Raw genomic sequence first — 19,987 nt, forward strand, 5'->3', positions numbered from 1 at the left:
GGGAGGGGGGGTCCCGCTCGTGTGACCGTGGGTTCGGGTCCCGTTCTGTTCTGCGGCTCACCAGCTCCCAGGCAATGGTTCTGGGCGGGACTGGCTCCACCTTCCCCCGTCAGCACCGACGTCTCTCGTAGCGCCAGCCCCTATATCCAAGCGCCCTATGGAACATCTTCCCTGGGTTCTCCACAGGTAATTCACACCCACGCGTCCAAAGGCAGTCATCTTCCTTCCAAGCGCGATGCTACTTCCCCAGCTAGTTAGTGGGCCACCAGGCAACTCGGCTGTCACATGGGAAACTGGAGTCGGCCTCGGCCCCTGCGTTTTTGTCAGCTCCTGGTCCAGTCGCCAAGTTCTAAGGATCTCTCAGGCCAACCCCTTCGTGCCCGACTCTGTCCACTATCATTTCTTCTCGGGGATTTCTGCACTAGCCTCCGAGTGGAACTCCCTGCCCCTTCCCCTCGTTCTTTCCACAGTACCAGACGGATTTTTCCAAAACTGAAATCTGAGCTGTAATTCCTGTCATACAGTTCACCTATTTAAAGTAGATAATTCGATGGTTTTTAGTCTATTTGCAGAGTTGTACAACCATCACCACCGTCAATTTTAGAACCCTTACAACCTTTAACGTAGACGGCGGGATATCTGTCCCCTGTCTCCCTCGTTAGCCTCTTGTCCCCCTCTCCTTACTTTTCCCTCTTCTCATTCTCCAATCAGCCAGTTTAAAACATTTTTTTGTTCTTTTAATGATCTCCTTCTCTCCCATAGGCTCAAACCATATCTTTCCCAGTAATACTTTTCTTACTCGCATCTGTATCCAGCATACTCCTTCATCTTCTGGTCTCAGTTTAGGTGCTACTTTCTTGCGGAACCCTTTCTTGACACGACCCTCACCCCTATTCTAATAACTAGCTTTGTGGATTTTTTCCCTTCTGCATAGTATCTTTTTGTTTTTGACATGTGTAACTATGTACAATTTTGAATCCTTTAAAAAGTCTATTGAGTGGGGGCCGGTTAGCTCAGTTGGTTGGAGCGCGATGCTCCTAACACCAGGGTTGCCGGTTTGATCCCGGCATGGGCCAGTGTGAGCTGCGCTCTCCTCAACATGATTGAAACAACTACTTGGAGCTGATGGGTCCTGGAAAAACACACTTAAAATAAATAAACGTTTTTTTCAAAAGAAGTCTATTGATTTCAAATTACCAAAATAATCCTTGCTTATTAAAAAAGAAAAGAAAAAATCTGAACAATAGGGAAATGTATGGAAGAAAAAAATGAAAATCCCCATCAAACCGTAGCCCTACCCCAATTTCATTCCCTTCCCCATAGATGACCACTCTTCACAATTTGATGAGTATCCCCTGAGTCCTTTAAAAATATGTATGTATATATAAGAGCTAAAACCAAAACTTTTAGGAGAAAAACATAGGAGTAAGTCTTAATGACTTCGGGTTAGGCAGTGGTTTCTTCAATATGCCACCAAGCATACAAAAAATTGACAAATTGGGTTTCATCAAAATTAAAAACTTTTGTGCTTCAAAGGGCACCATCAAGAAATGAAAAGACAGGGCCGGCCTGGTGGCTCAGGTGGTTGGAGCTCCGTGTTCCTAACTCCGAAGGCTGCCAGTTCGATTCCCACATGGGTCAGTGGGCTCTCAACCACAAGGTTGCCGGTTCGACTCCCGCAAGGGATGGTGGGCTATGCCCCCTGCAACTAGCAACTAGCAACGGCAAGTGGACCTGGAGCTGAGCTGCGCTCTCCACAACTGAGACTGAAAGAACAACAACTTGAAGCTGAACTGCACCCTCTACAACTGAGATTGAAAGGACAACAATTTGACTTGGAAAAAAAGGCCTGGAAGTACACAGTGTTCCCCAATAAAGTCCTGTTCCCCTTCCCCAATAAAAAAAAAATAAATTTGAAATTCATCCAGCCATTCCACTCCAAGAGAAATGAAATTGTGTGTCCACATAAAGACTTGTGCACTAATATTCACAGCAGCTTTAGTTGTAATAGCCCCAAACTGGAAACAAGCCAAATGTCCATCAATGGAGGCAATGGATAAACTATGGTATGTTCATATAATGGATCTACACAGTAAGAAAAAGGAATGAGATGCTACAACACGCACGAATGTCAAAATAATTATGCTGACTGAAAGGAGCCAGATAAAAATGAGTGCCTAGTGTATGTTTCTCTTTATATACAATTCTGGAAGATGCAAACTAGTCTATAGTGACAGAAAACAGATAAGTGGTTGCCTAGGGTGGGAAAGGGAGCAGTGTGTACAAAAAGAGGAGGAAGGGAGGAGATACAAAGGGCAGGAGGAATCTTCTGGGGGCAATGGATGTTTTTGTCATTTTAATTGTGATGACGGTTTCACAGGTATATACTCGTATGGGTATACATATGTGTATAGATATACGAGTATATACCTGTATATATCTATATATATGTAAACTTATAAAATTTATAAAAGTATACACTTTATGTGCAATTTATGGAACATCAATTATACCTCAAAGTTGGTAAAATTGTATTAAAACCACTGAGGGAAACTGGGTAAAAAGTACAAAGGATTTATCTGTACTATCTTTGTAACTTCCTGTGAACCTATAATATTTCAAAATAAAAAGTTTAAAAATTAAAAAAAAGAAAAGAAACATACAAATTAAAAAAAATTGTATTAGTGCTTGTCAAATAAAAACTATACCAGTTAAACTCTTTAAAGCTGTTGGAGAGAGATCTTTCTCTACAACCTAGTGATGGTGGGTACAATAGATTACTTTGACCAATCTAAGAGGTTGTTCAATTCATATTCCTTTGAGTGTTAGTCCAATTTAATGTCATTTCAGGTTTTGGTGGGACATTTTAATTTTTTCTTTGAAGTGCATGCTTATAGGCCTCTCTATCTTACTTCCTTCAGATGCTTGCTTAGGTGTTACCTCAGAGCAGCTGTCCTGACCTTGCTATTCAAAATCACTGCACCACCTCAGTACCCATTCCTGCTTTATTTTCCTCTGTAGGATTTATCACCATTTGACACACTATTCAGTTTTCTTACTTAACATGTGTTCCCACACTAAATTGTCAATGCTTCAAGGGTAGGAATTTTTGTCTGTATTGTTCATTGCTAAATTCCCAATACCTACAACAAGCCTGGCACATAATAGGCACTCAATAACTTTCTGGAATGAAAAAATGTGTTTTGTTTTGTTTTTCCCTGTGGAGGTATTTGTCTTTTTCTTGTTGATTTAACAACTCTGTATGTTAGAGATATTAATACTTTATCATAGAGGATACATATATTTTCCCAATTGATATCTGTCTTTACGATATATTAAAAATTGTATGTAGTTATGTATCTGTCTTATCTTTCATGGCTTCTGGGACTGCATTTCCCTTCTCTAAAATCGTAAAGTTTTTCCCTATATTGTTCTCCTGATCCCATAGATTTTTTTCCCTTGTAGAGCTTTTAATTCATCTAGAATTTCTTTTTTCTATCAGATGTAACGTAGGAATAGAACTTTTTTTTCTAAATGATAGCTGACAGTCTGTATTTTTCTTAACATGTCATTTGTGTTTTTCTCTGTCTTCCTAGCCAACATATTCAAGGGCTGTTGGGTATTCTTTTAGCTGGAAAAATATTCCTTTCCTGTTGTGCAATTAAGTCAACATTTGTTCATTGCTTGTATTTCATATAAAAGAGCTTAATTTTCATATTCTGCAGAAACATTTAGCACAGTGCCTAGTACATAGTGGGAGCAAGAATTGTGGGATGAGTGAATAAAGGAATAGATAGATATCTGTGCGCATGCTCCATTGTTCAGTGAAGTCCTGGTTCCCCCTCCTCTATCTGCTTTTTTTTATTTTGGGGCAAGGAGATAACCCTGTCCTCTATTCCACAGCTGGAGGGGCTTTTGAGGTTATACAGTCCAGTGACAAAGTTTTCACCGATCTGTGGAGAAATTTTTAAAGAAGAACAATTATGCACATATGCACACAAACGTGTAGAGGAAGTGTTTAAGGCTGCCAACTGTCTTCTTGGGAAGGATCTTGAAAATTCTTGGCTTTCCTTTTCTATTGTTCTTATATTACGGTAAATTTCGTGTTCGTGAAATCCAAAATTCACGGAAACACTGAGTTGTAGTCCTGCTTTCTATCTACTATTTATTGAACTGTCTGCTCTGTGCCATCACTGCTGTAAGGCTCGAGGATTGCATAATGAAAAGACCTGTATAGCTTAGCAGGGAAAGTACATTCTTGAACCAATGACGCAATAGTTTATTGAGGGTGGGGAACGTGTAATGAAGAGGACAAGGTAGCATGTAGAAACTGAGGCCCAGGGCAGCGCGAGGAAGAGCCCTCGGGTCCTCCGTCTCCGCCGTCACCAGCGGGTCCTCAAACAAGCCTCAGGATCCGCCGGGTGGAGAAAAGTGGGGGTGGGGGCGTGGTCTTGACACCCTAGTGTCCCGCCCACCCCTCCTGGCCACTGGCAGCAGGGGGAGGGGCGGCACGTGAGCGGGGCGGGGCGGCACGGAACACTCACGCGGGTGGCTGCGTTTCCGGTCGGAGGCTTTTGCGGAGCGCCCCGCGTCCCTGGAGGGCGGCGGAGGCGGCGGAGGCCGTGGAGGCGTTGGAGGCAGCAGGGGGAATCCGGAAGTCAACACCATGTCGAGTCTGCACAAGAGCCGGTAAGGGGTCCCCAGGACCGACTGGGCCAGGTCGCTGCTGGCCAGGCCGTCTCTTCCGTCCTGTGGAGGGGGAGCGTGGATGCGGCCAGGCGTCGGGAGTCTCCTGGCAGAGGGGCTCAGGCGCTCACTTTCTAACCTCATTGCCTGTGGGGGGGCACAGAGCCGAGGGACTTCTGCCCACTCCGGGGTCACCCCTTCTCGCTCTCTCTTGCCCTCACCCTGGACCCCTGGTTCACCCCTTCCCTTGGGGTCTTCCTCATGCAGGGCCTCAATGCCCCGTACCCTCCGGCCCCCGTCCTTGTTAACCCCTGCCCCAGTACCCTCCTCTCTCCAAAAGCTCCCTGCCCTCCGTGTCCATTTCTTACTAGAAATGATAGAAAACCTGGATTCTCCAGTCTGTCCCCTTTCACAGGCCAAATCCTGCAGCATTGGCTGAATTTTGCTTATTCTTCAGTTTTCTTCCAGGACTTATTTTTTAAACCGTTTGCCCTTGCCTGCAGGTCTTCTAATGGTTATATTGTTGATTCTGGATGGCTGCGTGCAGGTCACACAGGTCCTTTGCCTACGGATCAAATTACTCCTGGTTCTTAGGGTTTATTGAGTTCAGATAGTGGAGCTGTGGACTGGGCCTGGCCAGCAGGAAGTGAGTGCCCAATAAATGCCAGTTCACTAAATATTAGAATTTGTCTGATTTCATGGTGCTTGTTTGAGAACCTCTAGACACGAGTATCTCTATGTTTCTGGTGTTAGAGGAAGACGTGATCTGTAGTTCTGTAGCTCCCCAAAGCTTCCTTTGATCAGGACTGTGACTGAGCTTTGCTGTCTTTGTGTCCTGAAGGGGAGGGAGGAACAGGTTGGAGACTGGCGGTGTGAGGGAGCTGTGGGCTTCAGGACTGATCACGAAACCTGTCTTCTTGGGGTTTGGGTGTACGTCATTTGCCTCCTCCTCATTCCTTCTAGGATTGCAGATTTCCAGGATGTCCTGAAGGAGCCCACGATCGCTTTGGAAAAGCTTCGGGAACTCAGTTTTAGTGGTAAGAGGCAACTCCATTTTCAGGGTTTTCCTAGAGCAGCGTTGTGGCTAGGAGAGAGGGGAAGGTACCAAGGCCACACCTCTTGGGGCCTTCTGCAGTTTCTGTGGACCTGAACAACCAGTGACTTTGGAGGGGGTTCCCAGAGGAGTGGCTCCCACAGTTAGTGTGTCTGTAGGCCTCAGGGTGCTTCATTGGCATATGAGTGAAGCTTCCTGTTTCCTTGGAGTAACTGGAGAGGACTGAAGATGGCAGGAAGAGAATGGGGAGGAGACTTCTTGAGTGGAGGCCCGGGTCTTCCTTCATGCCTCTGCAAGCTTCCTGTGCTGTAGAATTGGCTGAGCTGCAGAGTGGTTCCTGGCTCTCTCCCTGGCTTGGGATCAAAGCCTACGCAGGCGACAGTGAACTTTGGTTAATGGTAAGAGTCTAGCCGTGAGACACTGGCTGGAAGAGCTGCACCTCAGCAGTGTTTGATTTTGCCCTGGCTGGCATCGTTAACCCTCTGGCACAGAGATTTTCGCTTGTCTTGAAAAAGAACCCAAGGTGTTCTGTAGAGCTTCTTGGCGCTGCTCAGCCTTTGTAACTTTGTCAGCAAGGAATTCTTGAGTAGACCCCTTCGTCCCCATGTAGATTCTGAGGTGGGGGCATTAGTTCCTGCTCGTGGCACTTAGGGTTACCATAGCAACAGCTGCTTTAGCAAGTTCCTGACAGTATTGCGAAGTTTGTCGTTCTGTTGAGGAGTGATATTTAGGCCCTGAAGACCTTGCGGGGTCCTGGGACCTGCGCTGAGCTGAAGAATCTGCCAGACCTCAGGGGAGGCAGGGTGTGGTTAAGAGTTTGGGCTCTAGAGTCACACAGACCCGTGTTTGAGTCCTCGATTGCTCTCTTTACAGAGGAGTTTCTTGAAGTGTAAGATGAGGACAGTGATGCTAATCTCCTCTACTTACTAGAGTTATAAAGAGGATTAAGGGAAATAATGTCCGTAAAGCACAGAGCACTTAGCATTTGCAGCTTAGTTTGTATTCCACACATACTTACGGAATATCTTCTGTGTGCCATGCCCTGTGCTAGGTACTGGTGGTATAAGACATGCAGTTCTTGTCTTTCTGGGGCTTACCCAGTAGTAGGGGTTGCAGATGTTAAATAAATGCACAAATTATATTACAATCCTAGTTGTGATGGAGGCTCTGAAGGAGACATTATTTATAATAAGGGAACTGACTTTGATTGGGAAGAGATGGTGGTTGGTAAAGGCTGCCCTGGGGAAGAAAGATCAAGGAAGAGAAGGTGTTGTTCTCAAGAGAACATTCTAGACAGAGGAAGCTCTGGGCTGGGGTCATAGAGAGAAAGTACACACAGGATTAGCATCTAGTCATGAATCTTTCTGGTGGGAAATGATTCTTGGAGAAGTACTCCTTGCCTGCTCCACTCGCTGCCAACTGGCTCTGAGGTGGAGGGCTAGGGGTTCTGGGACTCTGGCCTGGGGCGTGACCTTTGCTTGCTGTGTCCACAGGCATCCCCTGTGAGGGCGGACTGAGGTGCCTCTGCTGGAAGGTGGGTGTGCATGGGGTGCGGCTTCTGCTCTGCTGAGAGTCCCTGGGTTCCCGCATGGGCTGCCCCTACCCCCAGCCCCGTTTCTGTTCTGTCTTTCCTTGCTTTGTTTGAGGAAGCGTTTCTGGGAAGTTCTGGGTTTTCTGTTCCCCTTGGGATCCGCTCCAGGATCCCTTTGGGGATGGAACACTTTGGAACGCCAGCGAAGCCCTTTGCTTCCTGGTCCGGACAGTGCAGTGGAAGTGATGTTTATTGGGACAGAAAAGGCCATGCTTTGCCCAAAACTATTACCAGCTGACATGGGAGTGGAAGCCCAGTATCCTACTTTCCAGCCCCTTTGAGCACAAGGTTTGATTATCATTTGGAAGAGTCTGTGAGGAAAAGAAGAAAGGGCTGGTTTGGGATAATGGAGGAGGGAGGCAAAGGGGAGGAAAGGGGAGGTTCCCCCCAGCCCACGCCTGCGTTCCTGGGCTTCAGCCCATCTTGCCTTCTCTGGCTGCTATCAGACGTTTCCCTTGAGGCCTGTCAGGGTTGTGCTGGGCCAGTCACCGGAGCTTCGCTCCTTTCGCTCTGTGCAGATTCTCTTGAACTACCTCCCCTTGGAGAGAGCCTCATGGACTTCCATCCTGGCCAAGCAGAGGTGAGGCCCAGACAGAGGATGACGGGAGGGCCTGTGTATCAGACGCTACAGGTAGTGCTGAGCCTGTCCTGCCTCCTGGTCCGGGCGCCCTGGGCATGACCACTGGGAATCATCCCTCTCGTCTCTTCTCTCCTGCAGGGAGCTATATTCTCAGTTCCTGAGGGAAATGATTATCCAGCCTGGCATTGCCAAGGCCAACATGGGTGTGTCCAGGGAGGATGTGACCTTTGAGGACCATGTGAGTTGGGGTCAGCAGTGGGGACAGAGGCTACAGAGTGGGCAGGGGTGTGGGCTTTGGAGCGGGTGAGGTCCCCCACCCAGAGGATAGGATGCAGCCAGTCTCAGTCCCCTTTGGCCCTTCTGGTACCTCCTTTCTTTATGGGCTGCCCAGCCCCTGAAGGCCATCGTCTCTCCCCTCTTCTCCCCAGGCCCGGTGAGGAATATAAGTGACAGCTGGGACTCGGGGAGTGCTGTGTGTGCAGCCCTGAGCCGGGTCCCCCATGTGCAGTGTCTTCTCTTCCTCCTTAGCCCTGTTCCTTGAAGAAGGTTCTGCGATTCGGTATTTGAAAAAAGTCAGCAGGGTGGGAGTGAGGATAAAGTGCCTTTCTGTGGCCTGGAGGAAGCCTCTTCTCTCCTCCAGGACTGAGCTCCACCCTGTGCCCTGTGCGCTTTGTGGTGTAGGAAGTGGAGAGGGATCAGATTCAGGAATGCAATTGGCGACTCAAAGCATCAATGAATTAGATTCAAGGGACATCGTGATACAACATTCATTCATTCATTCAACAAGCATGTAGTGAGCCCCTGTTACATGCAGCATTTAGAGCCGCAGCATTGGGCAGAAAGAGTCCTGCCACGCAGGGATGCACTCAGCAGACGGCAGGGCTTGGCTGCCAGTGGTGGAGTTTGAATAGGACTTGGGAGGCTGCGGGAAGCCTGTGCTGCTTCTCCAGAGCTCGCAGGCTGTCGCAGAGCTGCAGCTGGGCCGCTGGTGGCACTGTTGGTGTGAGGCCACTGCTCAGGCCTCCAAACGGGTATCTGCCCTGGGCCCCTAGCTGGGCCTCGGCCAGCAGCTTATTTTCTCCCCACAGCCACTCAACCCCAACCCTGACAGCCGGTGGAACACATACTTCAAGGACAACGAGGTACTGCTGCAGATTGACAAAGATGTCAGGTGAGCAGGTGCGGCGCTGGGGGAGGGCCCCTGGGGCTTCTGGGGACTTTCCCAGGTCTGTCCTTTCCCTTTCCAGCCCTGACCCACGGTGGGGCGGGGCAGGGCAGGGTTGATGGGGTGTCCGGGTAGGTAGGTCCAGGCCCCAGTGATGCTGGGCCTGAGAATGGGGCTGGCGAGTGCAGTGAGTGGGGGGGGGGGTATCCCGTGCCCGCCTCTCCCTTCTCCCTGCTTTAGTTTCCGTATATGCTGGGCATTTATGGAGTCATCTGATCATTCCTTCAACAGATCCTGAGTCCCTGCTGTACGGCAGGCTCAGTGCCAGGCTCAGGGGTGAGCACTGAATAGACAGACACGGTACCTCTCTCAGAGGAGCCTAGAACCTTGGAGGGGTAGATGGGAAGACAGATGTTCAGCAAATTAGAGCTGTGCGATTATTAGTATTTGTGGTAAAGCTCTGAAGGAAGAGTTCAGGGGTGCTTCAGGGTGTCCAGGATGCCTCGCTGTAGGAAGCAGTGTTTCAGCTGAGGAGGTGTCTGGGGGAGGAGGGCGGGAAAGGCCTGGTGCGTGGGCTCTGTCTGGGGACGCCTTCAGAGCCCCTGGAGCTTGGCACGTTCAGAGAGCAGTGCAAAGGCCGGTGTGGTCGAAACTGCAGTGGACGGAGGCAGGGTTGGACCTTGGATTTGATCCTGAGGACGAGGGGCAGTCACGCAAAGGTCTTAAGCATCGGAGTGACAGGATCACATATGTGTTTTTGTAAATTGTGAGCTGCCCTGTATGCATGTGTGTGCTTTTCCACCTGGTAAAGAAATGCGGAAACGCAGGCTGTGCTGTCTTGTTGGGTTGGTGAGTGGCAGAGGGTGGAATCTCCCACAGTCTGGTGAGGAGCTAGAAGGAAGGCCTGGTGTGCAGTAGAGCCAAGTGGTTAGAGCTTGGGTTCTGGAGTCTGTCTGCCTGGTTTTAGTTCCACCTTCTCCAGTTGTGAGCTGTTTCCAGCCACTCACCACCCTGGGTGCTGCCCCTCTGCCTGGGCTCATTGTGCCCGGCGCAGCCCAGCAGGATGCAGGAGGGGGCTCTCGCCTCATTCGTTCCCAGGCTGGTGCTGGGGCACCCTCTCTATATATACGAGGGGTTCTAATGGCCCTCTTTGAGTCCAGAACCATGCCTGAACCCAGTTCTGGAGCAATAGGTTCTGTCTTCCACTGTAGTGACTGTAGCATGTTCAGTGTTTGCAGAGGGCAAGCTGGCAGGGTAGTGTGTATACATCTGAAAAGTGTGCATAGCCTGTAATGCAGATCTTTTTAAAGTTTGATCCCATTTTAGAGACTGTCTTCAACTTGCTTTTCCTCTCGCTCTATCTTGGACATTTCCCATGACAACTGTGTAATATTCTATTATATAATGTATAGCTTAACTAAACCTCTTTTAGTTAAGAGGTTTGTTTAAAGACACTTAAAACAAACAAACAAAAATACACACACACAGACACACACACAGAAGGTGCCAAAAAAAGGTATACATATTTTAAGAAAGAAAAATTGTATTAAAATTGTAATACTCAGTATATACCGATAACAAAAGATGAATACAAGTCACGTCTGACTTCTGCAATTACAAGAGGTGCTCAAAGTGGTTACCATCAGCATCCAGATGCCTCTGATTACCGTGAACTACTGCTTGAGCAACGTTGACCAAAGTGTCCACTTGTACACGTTTTTTTGGCACCCCGGTATATGTGTGTATTTACAAATACATGTAAGAATATGGGTATATATACATAGATAATGACTATTTTGCTTCTTAAACACTATATTGTTTTTTAAATGAAATGTTCCTAATTGTTTTAAATGCCCTTCGGGTGCTGGGGCAGCCGGCAGCGGCAGTGGGGTGCTGATAGAATGTCTAGCCCTCCGTAACGTACTGTCATCTCCGTTCCCTCGTGACAGGAGGTTGTGCCCAGACATATCGTTCTTCCAGAGGGCCACTGAGTACCCGTGCCTCCTCATCCTGGACCCCCAGAATGAGTTTGAGACCCTTCGTAAGCGGGTGGAACAGACGACACTGAAATCCCAGACGGTGGCCCGGAACCGGAGCGGGGTCACAAATGTGAGAGGCAACCTGGGGCCCCCAGGGCCTCCCCATGACTGCCTTTACCTTCTTGCTTCACTTGGGCCACTAGCCATTGGGCCCATGACCATGTGCCCTGCCAGTTACCTAAGGCAACGTTGGTCCTGCCAGACTCCATTCCTGCCAGGGCTCCTTTAAAAGTCAGAGGTCAAAGCCTGGGTGTAATGGGTATTGGGGAAGGGCCCTGCTATGCAGTGAAGGAGCTGCACCGCTAGTCTTAGTGGAGATGGCTCTTTAAAAAGGAATTACATGTGTGATGGGTGTGAGGATGGGGTGGGGAGCTGACCTGGGCTGGATATTAGGGAAGACTTCCCTGTGGCAGTGACATTTAAGCTGAGGCTCGAAAAACTCGGAGGAAAGAACCTTCCAGGAGGGGAGAAGGGCGGATGTGGAAGTCCTCAGGCAGGAGAGAGTGTGGTGTGTTCAAGGAATAGAGGAGTCCTCTGGCTAGAGACAGAGGGAAAGGGAGAGGAGAAGGTTGCTGGAGGATGCTGGAAAGGTCGGTGGTGGTGAGGCCCCCTGGGGCCTTTATCCCGAGGGCTGGGGAGCACCTGCCACTTTGCTGTGCGCGATGTTGATTGGAACGGGCAGGAATAGAGGTGGAGAGAGGGCCTGGGAGGTGGCGCCATTGTCTAGGCAAGGGTGGGGATAGAGCAGAGACTTAGCAGGTAGAATTGATAGGACTTGTGCTGGCCAAGTCATGTTGAGTGTTTGAACCCCAGTCTTCTATAGGCTCCTGTAACTCTGAGAAGCTACTTATAGCCAAACAAATGTATTGTCATTTTTTTTTTTTTTTTAATTTTTGTAAGAACCCAAAATGACGACAGTTGCAGGGAAGCAAGATCTCAATGCTCCTAAAAGCGTATTATTCCTTAACTTACACGTACTGCATCGGTACCTGGAACTCTGACTTGTTCCTCCAAACTTTTCACTGTCCTCCAATAATGGAAAAATCCTCCATAACCTCCAACAAGCTGGAGACAGATACTACTGCAGAAACTTTTTCCCTAGTGGAATGACTTGCTCAAGTCTCTCTGTAGGAGAGCAGCCATTTTCTGCTTACAGAGGTGACAGGGGCAGTGACAGCTGCTACCAGGTATCCGTGTGCCTGACAGCTGGGTGTGTTGGGGGTGCAGAATGCTTGGCTAAAGGACTGTGGGTGGGACTTGCTCTGTGGGCTGCACTCTTACTCTGCTGCTGACGTCCTGGCTGCAGGGCCCGGTACGGCCCTGGCTTCTGTCATTCATTTCACTAAAGTCCTAGAGGGCTGCGAGCTGAGCTCTTACCCATCTTAGGTTTGGACGTTGTCTTGGGGGCAGAGCACCTGACCAGAAGCTTCATCCCGAGGCCTGGGCCCTGCCGGGCAATCTGAATTAGTGCCGACCATCTGTTGGGGCAAGAAATACCAGGCCCACCTTCCTGGGCCTCCGTCGCCGCTTCTGACCTCTTCTGTAAAGGGCAAAATTGCCCTGCCTGGCTTTTGAATTGCCAAGAGAGTGAAATGAGGTCATGGCTGTGCAGAAAAAGCTGGAAAGCACTGGGCATTCTTGGAGGCCTGGACCTCAGGTTCTGGAGTCAGCCAGTCTCGGTTCAACTCCCAACGCCACTACTTAATGAGACATGACGAGTGACCTAACTTTTCTGAGCCTCAGTTTCCTTACCTTGAACATGATGTTGAGAGACTATTCTAGGTGGTTCAGAGCATTACATGGAGGCTTACTTGTAGAGCACTGGCACACACCTAGAAAGCTCTCAGGAAATGGTAGTGATGTGTGTTTACGCCTACACGTGTATATATAATGGGAAAGGGAGCTAAATGTCCCTAGGGCCCTGCACTTCTGGGACAGTTTCCTACACTGTCCGGCCTGGTCTTGCCTGTGGCTGCCTCCCACAGGTAACCCCAACCACCCAAATCTTTGCAAAGCTCCCGAGGATCCTGACAGGCAGCCAGTGTTGGGGGCCTCTGCTCTATTGCTTGAGTTTTTAGCGGGGATCATCTGTTTATCTCCCACCTTTTCTTACTTTTTCTTACGAAAATTTTGAAACACTCAGAAAAGCTGAAAGAAGAGTACAATGCACACCTATATATGTTCCACCTAAATCCAACAATTGTTAACATTTTGCCATATTTGTGTGTGTATGACATATAGACAGAGTAAGAATATTTTTGTTTTGTTTTTCACTTCTAAGCCAGGACCCAGTCAAGGTTTGTATGTTGCATTGGGATGTTGTTTCTTGGTCTGGAGCAGGCCTCCACTCCCCCCGACCCCCACAGCATTTGACTTTTTGCAGAGTCTCAGCCTATTGTCTGATTTTGACATATGTAAAGTTTTGTTTTCTAAATCCAAGTATAACATGCAGTAAAATGCACAAATCTCAGGTATACAACTAGATGAACGTTTTCTTGTGTATTTACCTGTGTAACTGCCACCCGGATCAAGACAGAACATTTCTGTCATCCAGAAAGTTCCCTCATGCCCCTGCCCGGTCAGTACCCCTCTCCTCAGAGGGAAGCACTATTCTGGCTTTTATCACTATAAATTTGATTTTAGTCCAGCCGTTGTGCAGAATGTCCCACATTCTGGGTTGGTCTGCCTGTTTCCTCCTGGTGTCACATTCCTCTGTGCCCTGTGTCTCCCATAAGCTGGAGGTTAAGTTCAGGCTTAATGGCAGACATTTCTAGTGAGAACACGTTGCCCATATGCCCCCAGTCGCCTTACGGGCTCCTCTTCTCCCGCAGATGAGTTCCCCACACAAGAACTTGGCGCCATCATCCGTGAACGAGTACCAGGTGCTGCCCAGCGGCTGTGAGGCCCACTGGGAGGTGGTGGAACGCATCCTGTTCATCTACGCCAAGCTGAACCCTGGCATCGCTTATGTGCAGGGCATGAATGAGATCGTGGGGCCCCTCTACTATACCTTCGCCACCGACCCCAACAACGAGTGGAAAGGTAAAAGGACTGCCCACACCCCTTTTGCTGGCTCCCTGGAAACATGGACTGAGGAAAGTCGGCTAATGGGCTTTATCAGGCTGTGCAGCTCGTATCGCTCTCTGGGCCTCTGTTTTCCCTCTGTCAGATAAGGGGGTTGCCCTGGATCCTCTCTGAGATCCTTTCCAGGTAGGACTTTCTAGAACGTTGGAAGTTCACTGATCTCTTGATATTTGCAACTGAATTTCAGATAGAGGAGATGAGATGTATACATAGGAAGCTGAATGATAGAGTTGAATGATTTGAAAGATGTCGGAAGAGCACGTAATCAATTGCTAAGCGAGTAGACAGTGTTGCCAGAAGATGTGAGAAGAAAGAAGTGATGTCCTTAGTCCAGGGTGGAGAGAAGTCAAGGACAGAGCCGGTCCTGAGCCTGACCATGGCGGGGGTGGGGGGTGGGCGGTGACTGGGTGAGGCTCAGAGGTGAGGGAAACATCTCACATAGCTGAGAGGGGCTGGGACAGCAGGGCACCAGCTCCCTGTGGCTGCCATCACCCTGCCCGTCTCACCCAGAGCATGCCGAGGCAGACACCTTCTTCTGCTTCACCAACCTCATGGCTGAGATCCGGGACAACTTCATCAAGAGCCTGGACGACTCGCAATGTGGCATCACCTACAAGATGGAAAAGGTGTACTCCACCTTGAAGGATAAGGACGTGGAACTCTACCTGAAACTGGTGAGGACCCCAGGACCACCCGGGCCGGGCGGACAGAGGGAAAGGGCAGAGGACAGCTGAGCACCCCAGGCCAGGGCGAGCTCGGCTTGCATCTGGGGGTTGAAAGTGGCCACTTCTGCTGCCAGGGGGCGCTGACCCGCCTGCTGAGGCAGGACTGGGGGACGGGGGCAGATGCTGGGAGGCCAGGTGAGCTGGCAGTGAAGGGGAGTCGATACGCTACCCATCGTGTGCCAGGCGCAGTGTGAGGTGTTTACCATACGCTGCATTAGTTCAGCCTGTTACTCCTCTGAGAAAAGAAGGGTGCACTTCATTTTTAAAAGTTAAAAATCATTTTAAAAAACGATTGCAGTGGTATTCCATGTTTCTTTTATGAAACAGTGCAGTAAAAAGAAAAATTGTGTATAAACAGAAACAGTTGTGGGAACAAGAAATTACATGTAAACATCTTTTTAAACAAATACGGAATTATGTTTTTGCTGTTTTGTCACATGCCTTTGCAGTTAATAATATTCACTGTGACTGACCAGAGGGCCCATCTCTGTTGCGAATAATTGTCTTGTGGGGTTGTACAGAGTAAATCAGTGAGATAATACATTTGACTTGCTGAGCACAAGGCCAGGTTGCAGTAGGTGCCTAATTAGTGGTCTCTTTGTCCATAATTTGTACAGTGTTTTAAAGGAACCCGCGCGCTCCTTTATAAACCTAGAGCGCTTATATAAAAGTTTGGGATAATGGCTTTGCTTATATAAAAGTTTGGGTTAATGGCTTCTCTTTAAAAAAATCAGAAGATCTGACTGCATTTGCTGGCAGCACGCAGCAGCTGCCCCTTGAACAGAGCGAGGCTCGGTAGGCAGCCCGGTGCCGCCCGCCTCGTGTGCCTGGCGCTCATACCTGGCCTGCTGCTTCTCTGAATTCACATCTGAAGGCTGTATGGTGTCACGCGGCAACCAGCCAACACGGATTCTTGCGCCTTCCCCGTGCCTCTGTCTCCCCAGCAGGAGCAGAACATCAAGCCGCAGTTCTTTGCCTTCCGCTGGCTGACGCTGCTGCTGTCCCAGGAGTTCTTGCTGCCTGACGTCATCCGGATCTGGGACTCCCTCTTCGCTGATGACAACCGCTTTGACTTCCTCCTCCTCGTCTGCTGCGCCATGCTCATGTGAGTGTGGCTGTGAGCAGAGGGGTGAGTGGGGGGCTGCGCTCACCAGGCTGCAGGGAGCCTTTGGGATCCTCGGGCGAGTGTCAAAGCAAACTCACTGCGGGAAGGGGCCCAGCTGGGCCTGCAGTCACAGCGGCCCCGGGTCCCAGCGCTTTTGCTGCTTGTTTTCCTTAGACTGATCCGGGAGCAGTTGCTGGAAGGGGACTTCACCGTAAACATGCGGCTCCTTCAGGTAATGGAGTTTGGAGGGGGCAAGTTCAAGTCGTGACCGTGAGACAGACAGTTACCAGGCACCCACCCTGTGCCAGCTGCTGTGACAGGCTGGAGTCAGGAGCAGTAGAGTATAGCAGGGCTTGAGTCTAGACCCCCGAGGCAGACCTGGGTTTGGATCTGGGTTTGAATCTTGGCTTTGCCACTGACCTTGACTATGGCATGGCCTTGACTGAATGACAGCCCCTCTGAACGCAGTGCTCTACATAAGTCAGTCATCCCCGGGATGCAGCGGTGTCCGTCTGTGGTAATCCTCGTTGGTAATCAGGCTCAGACCTGGGGCAGGAAAGCGTGGGGCTTTGTGGGTAAGAACATGGGCTCAAAGGTCAGACAGCATTGGGTTCACAGCCTTTTTCTGCTATGCTAGTCATGTGACCTGAGCTAAGTGACAACCTCTCTGGTCCTCTGTTTCTTCACCAACACCTGGCCTGGGGTTGGTTTTCAATAGCTTCATTGACTAGATCTGTAAAATAGGCCTAATCACAGTAATCTCCTCATTGGGCTTTTGAGGTGCTCCCGTGAGCTAATGTATGGACAGTGTCCAGCCCTGTGCCAGGCGGGGAGAGGTGAGGCAGGGGGGTCCTAAGGGACGGCTAAGTCCTTTGGTGGTGCTGGTTGGCTGGTTACGTTAGTGCTGCAGTGAGTGTCGCATTAGCTATGTGTGGGCTTTAGGGCAGAATGGTGGTGGCTGGTAACCTGTGGTCCCTACCCCTGGGACCCAGGATCCAGCATGGTGACAAAGCCCAGTGGGAAGGACACGGGTGTGGCAGAAGTGGTGAAGGGTGAGCTGACTTCAAAGGCATATTGTTGGCCTTTCCCGTGCCCAGGATTACCCCATTACAGATGTCTGCCAGATCCTACAGAAAGCCAAGGAACTCCAGGACTCAAAATAACCTGGTGGCACCAGGTCCTGATTTGGGAGAGAAGACACCGATCCCTGTGCCCTGGCTTCTGGACCACACAGAAGCCTGTGGGATCCCAGCCCGAGGAGACACTGCGGGACTGGCCCGCTCCAGACGTCACCTGACTCCCTCCCCCTGGGCCGCTCCCACCGGGGACACACTGTGCCATGCTCCTTCCTCATCACCAGGCCCTCTCCACTCTTCAGCCCTGGGACCCTTTGCCAAGGCTGCCGAGCAAGGCTGGATCTCCTGAAGTTGTTTCCTGGGGCTGGGGCAGATTGGGGGCACTTGGGTTGGCAAAGGTCGCTTCCCTCTGTTCTGCTGCCCCCTTCCTCCTCTCCTGCTCTGGTTGCGGGGAGGTGCTTGGCAAATGAGCCAGAAACAGTTTCTTCTGGGGGTTGGTGCTGAGGCTTCTCCATGGTGAAAGTGACACTGTGAGGGAGCTAAGAAGCTGCCGGGCCAGGCCCAGGTCACACACTCTGTCCCTGTCACTGTGTGTCTCTTCATCCTCCAGGTGTCTGTCTGTGTGTCTCTCAGTACGGATGTGAGGCAGGGGAGGGTGTCTGAATCCCTCTAGGTCTCTGCTCTCTCTCTCTCTCTCTCTCTCTCTCTCTCTCTCTCTCTCTCTCTCTCTCTGTCTTTCTCTTTTCCCCCCTCTCTCTCCACCTTTCACAGAGGCTGTGTGTGACTGTCTGCTCCTCTTTCCGTTGTTCTCCCTCTGCCCTTCTATCTTGGGGTGCCTTATCCCCAGCCTCCTCCCCTCACTCGTCCCCTCCACACCTGTGAACCCGAGACAGAATGAAGAGCCTGGCTCAGCAAAGCCCGTGGAGGTCAACGTTGGCTTTTGCACCGTGTTCCTGTCTCCCAGCCCTAGGCTCCCAGGTCGCTCAGACTGGGAGGCCACAGTGCCTCCCTAGAGGGCCTGAACCTGCTCCCCACCAGAAATCTTGGAAACCAAAAGCTGCTTAGAAATGATGGTCCATGACTCTTTGAGCCTCTTTCCCTCCTTTCTGCCCAGGGATGGAGGAGGGAGAACTGGATCTTCTGGAGATTTCCCCAAAGGAAAAGGAAATTAAGGTGATGCTGTGCCAGGGGTTGGGATCCAGGTGCTTCAGTAGTCATTCCCATGGCTTCCAGGGCACAGCCCAGGGTGGCTGAGTCCCATGAAGGGCAAAGGGGACCAAAGGGAGCCTTCCTAGATCCAGGGGAGCCCTGTCTCCCCGAGTAGGCTGAAGGAGGTGCTGGCCCTTCTCTAGTCTCCCCCTTGGGCTGTTCTCAGGATTTGGGACAGGTGCACTTGGAGCAGGACCAGCTGGCTACTTCTGCTGGACAGTGGGAGAGCGGGCTTATTCTGGTCAAGTCCCCTCCCTCCTTTTATGAGGAGGCAGGTGCTGTGGGGCTGGAAAGCTGGGTAATGTAGCAAGGGTCCTCGTGTCCTCAGCCTGGCTGGTAGGCGCCCTGTTGCCCTCAAAGCCTTCCTGAATCTGGCAGCCAAGACTTCTGCTGCCCATGTGGGCCAGGCTGTGGGCCAGGAAGTTTCCCCTAGTTGACTCCTTTACCAGTCTGTCCCTTGGATGCTACTGGGATTTTCTGCACTCCGAACAGTTTTGGGGAAATTTTTTTTTTTTACTATTTATTCAGACTCCTGGTTATTTATTGCAGATTGGCAAGTGTTTGGTTTGGGGATGAAGGTGGGGAGCTGGGAAGGTAGAAAGGAGTTGGGGACACAGTCCTGACTTTCTGAAGTCAGACTCAACAGCCTCTCCTCCTTCTGGGACCTTCCTGGTTCTCCACCAGGTCCTGGCTGGGAGGGCCCTGAGCTCTGTGCTGGAACTGAGTGTCACAGAGGCTCAAAGACCCCTGCACAGAGCAGACACACTGCTTCCTGCTGGTCTGCCCCACCTTCTTCCCAGAACTTGTCAGCTGGTTGTTCATTTCCAACTTGGATCCCTTCACAGCCTGAGGCTTGGGCCACAGCCTGGGACCCAGCAGACACTGCCCAGGATACCTGATGCATTCCCTCTTGCCTGTCCCTTGCCTTCCCTTTTGGGGCTGTACTACTTGAATCGCTGCATCCAATTTGCCTCAGTGACAGGCCTGAGTCCAGTGCCCTCTCCTTGATTTTGGGATGAAGGCCAAGAGCACATGTCCAGGTTAGGCTGAGCTCCCTAGGATACTGCCCAAGGAAATGGCCTGCCCTTGGTGATCACCCCACCCCAGACTCTCAAGGGAGGTCCCCAGTTAGCCAGAGTGCCCAAGCCTCCTGCTTGGGAAGCTGCCCCCAGGAATTTGGACACAACACATTAGGCTGTATGAATGCAGCAAGTCTCACTTCAGAGGGTTAGAATGTTAAGTCTGCTTGTGTGTTTTGTTTTGTTTTTTTTAATCAGTTTTGTTCTTTGAATCAATGCTGTTGATGACAAGTCTTTAATAAACCATGTGTTCTTTGCAGTGGGCATTGGTGCTCTGATGGGCTGAAACTTTGAGACCTCAGCAGGAAAAAGAAGTTTGAGCAGGGATAGAGTCAGGAGGTGGGTAGAGTGGTCTAAGAAAGGCCAGGAGATTCTTGTTGGAAGAGCCAATTTTTGTCTTTGTTTTATTTTTTCCCCTTCTTCTACCTCCTCCCTGCTGGCACTCTGGTTCAAGCCGTTGTCTCTCAGTCTAGTTGTGTAGGACATAGCTCCCTGGCCCATGCTGGTATGAGCCTTGTGCTTCCCCAGGCCGAGGCAGTCAGTTGCCCGTCATTGGTTGGCAGCTCTCGCTGGCTGCCAGCTACTCATGCTGGC

At 50.2% G+C, this 19,987-nt stretch overlaps 1 protein-coding gene across 3 annotated transcripts; it reads left to right on the forward strand.

The window, feature by feature from the left end:
- The first annotated feature begins 4,531 nt into the window (after positions 1-4,531).
- Positions 4,532-19,657, forward strand: TBC1D13 (TBC1 domain family member 13). Of its 3 annotated transcripts, none has more exons than XM_019728785.2 (12): positions 4,532-4,689; positions 5,650-5,723; positions 7,234-7,274; positions 7,850-7,962; positions 8,050-8,149; positions 9,000-9,082; positions 11,026-11,185; positions 13,947-14,157; positions 14,710-14,873; positions 15,869-16,029; positions 16,204-16,261; positions 17,127-19,657. In XM_019728785.2, exons 5-12 carry the CDS (start codon positions 8,078-8,080, stop codon positions 17,190-17,192), a joined length of 975 nt encoding a protein of 324 aa, XP_019584344.1. In that variant the 5' UTR covers positions 4,532-4,689; positions 5,650-5,723; positions 7,234-7,274; positions 7,850-7,962; positions 8,050-8,077; the 3' UTR covers positions 17,193-19,657. The 3 variants fall into 3 exon arrangements, with proteins under 3 accessions (XP_019584344.1, XP_019584341.1, XP_019584343.1); XM_019728782.2 differs by having other exon boundaries at positions 7,850-7,911; XM_019728784.2 differs by having other exon boundaries at positions 7,850-7,911; positions 15,872-16,029.
- The last annotated feature ends 330 nt before the right edge of the window (positions 19,658-19,987 follow it).

Source organism: Rhinolophus sinicus, linkage group LG04 (assembly GCF_036562045.2).
Source record: "Rhinolophus sinicus isolate RSC01 linkage group LG04, ASM3656204v1, whole genome shotgun sequence".
Classification (NCBI taxonomy): Eukaryota; Metazoa; Chordata; class Mammalia; order Chiroptera; family Rhinolophidae; genus Rhinolophus; species Rhinolophus sinicus.

Excerpts from the sequence above, each read along its gene's own strand:
- TBC1D13 (XM_019728782.2), top strand. The coding sequence starts at position 4,667 with ATGTCGAGTCTGCACAAGAGCCG. Across the intron at positions 7,912-8,049 it reads TCCATCCTGGCCAAGCAGAG|GGAGCTATATTCTCAGTTCC; the intron begins GTGAGGCCCAGA and ends TCTCTCCTGCAG. Across the intron at positions 14,874-15,868 it reads TGGAACTCTACCTGAAACTG|CAGGAGCAGAACATCAAGCC; the intron begins GTGAGGACCCCA and ends CTGTCTCCCCAG.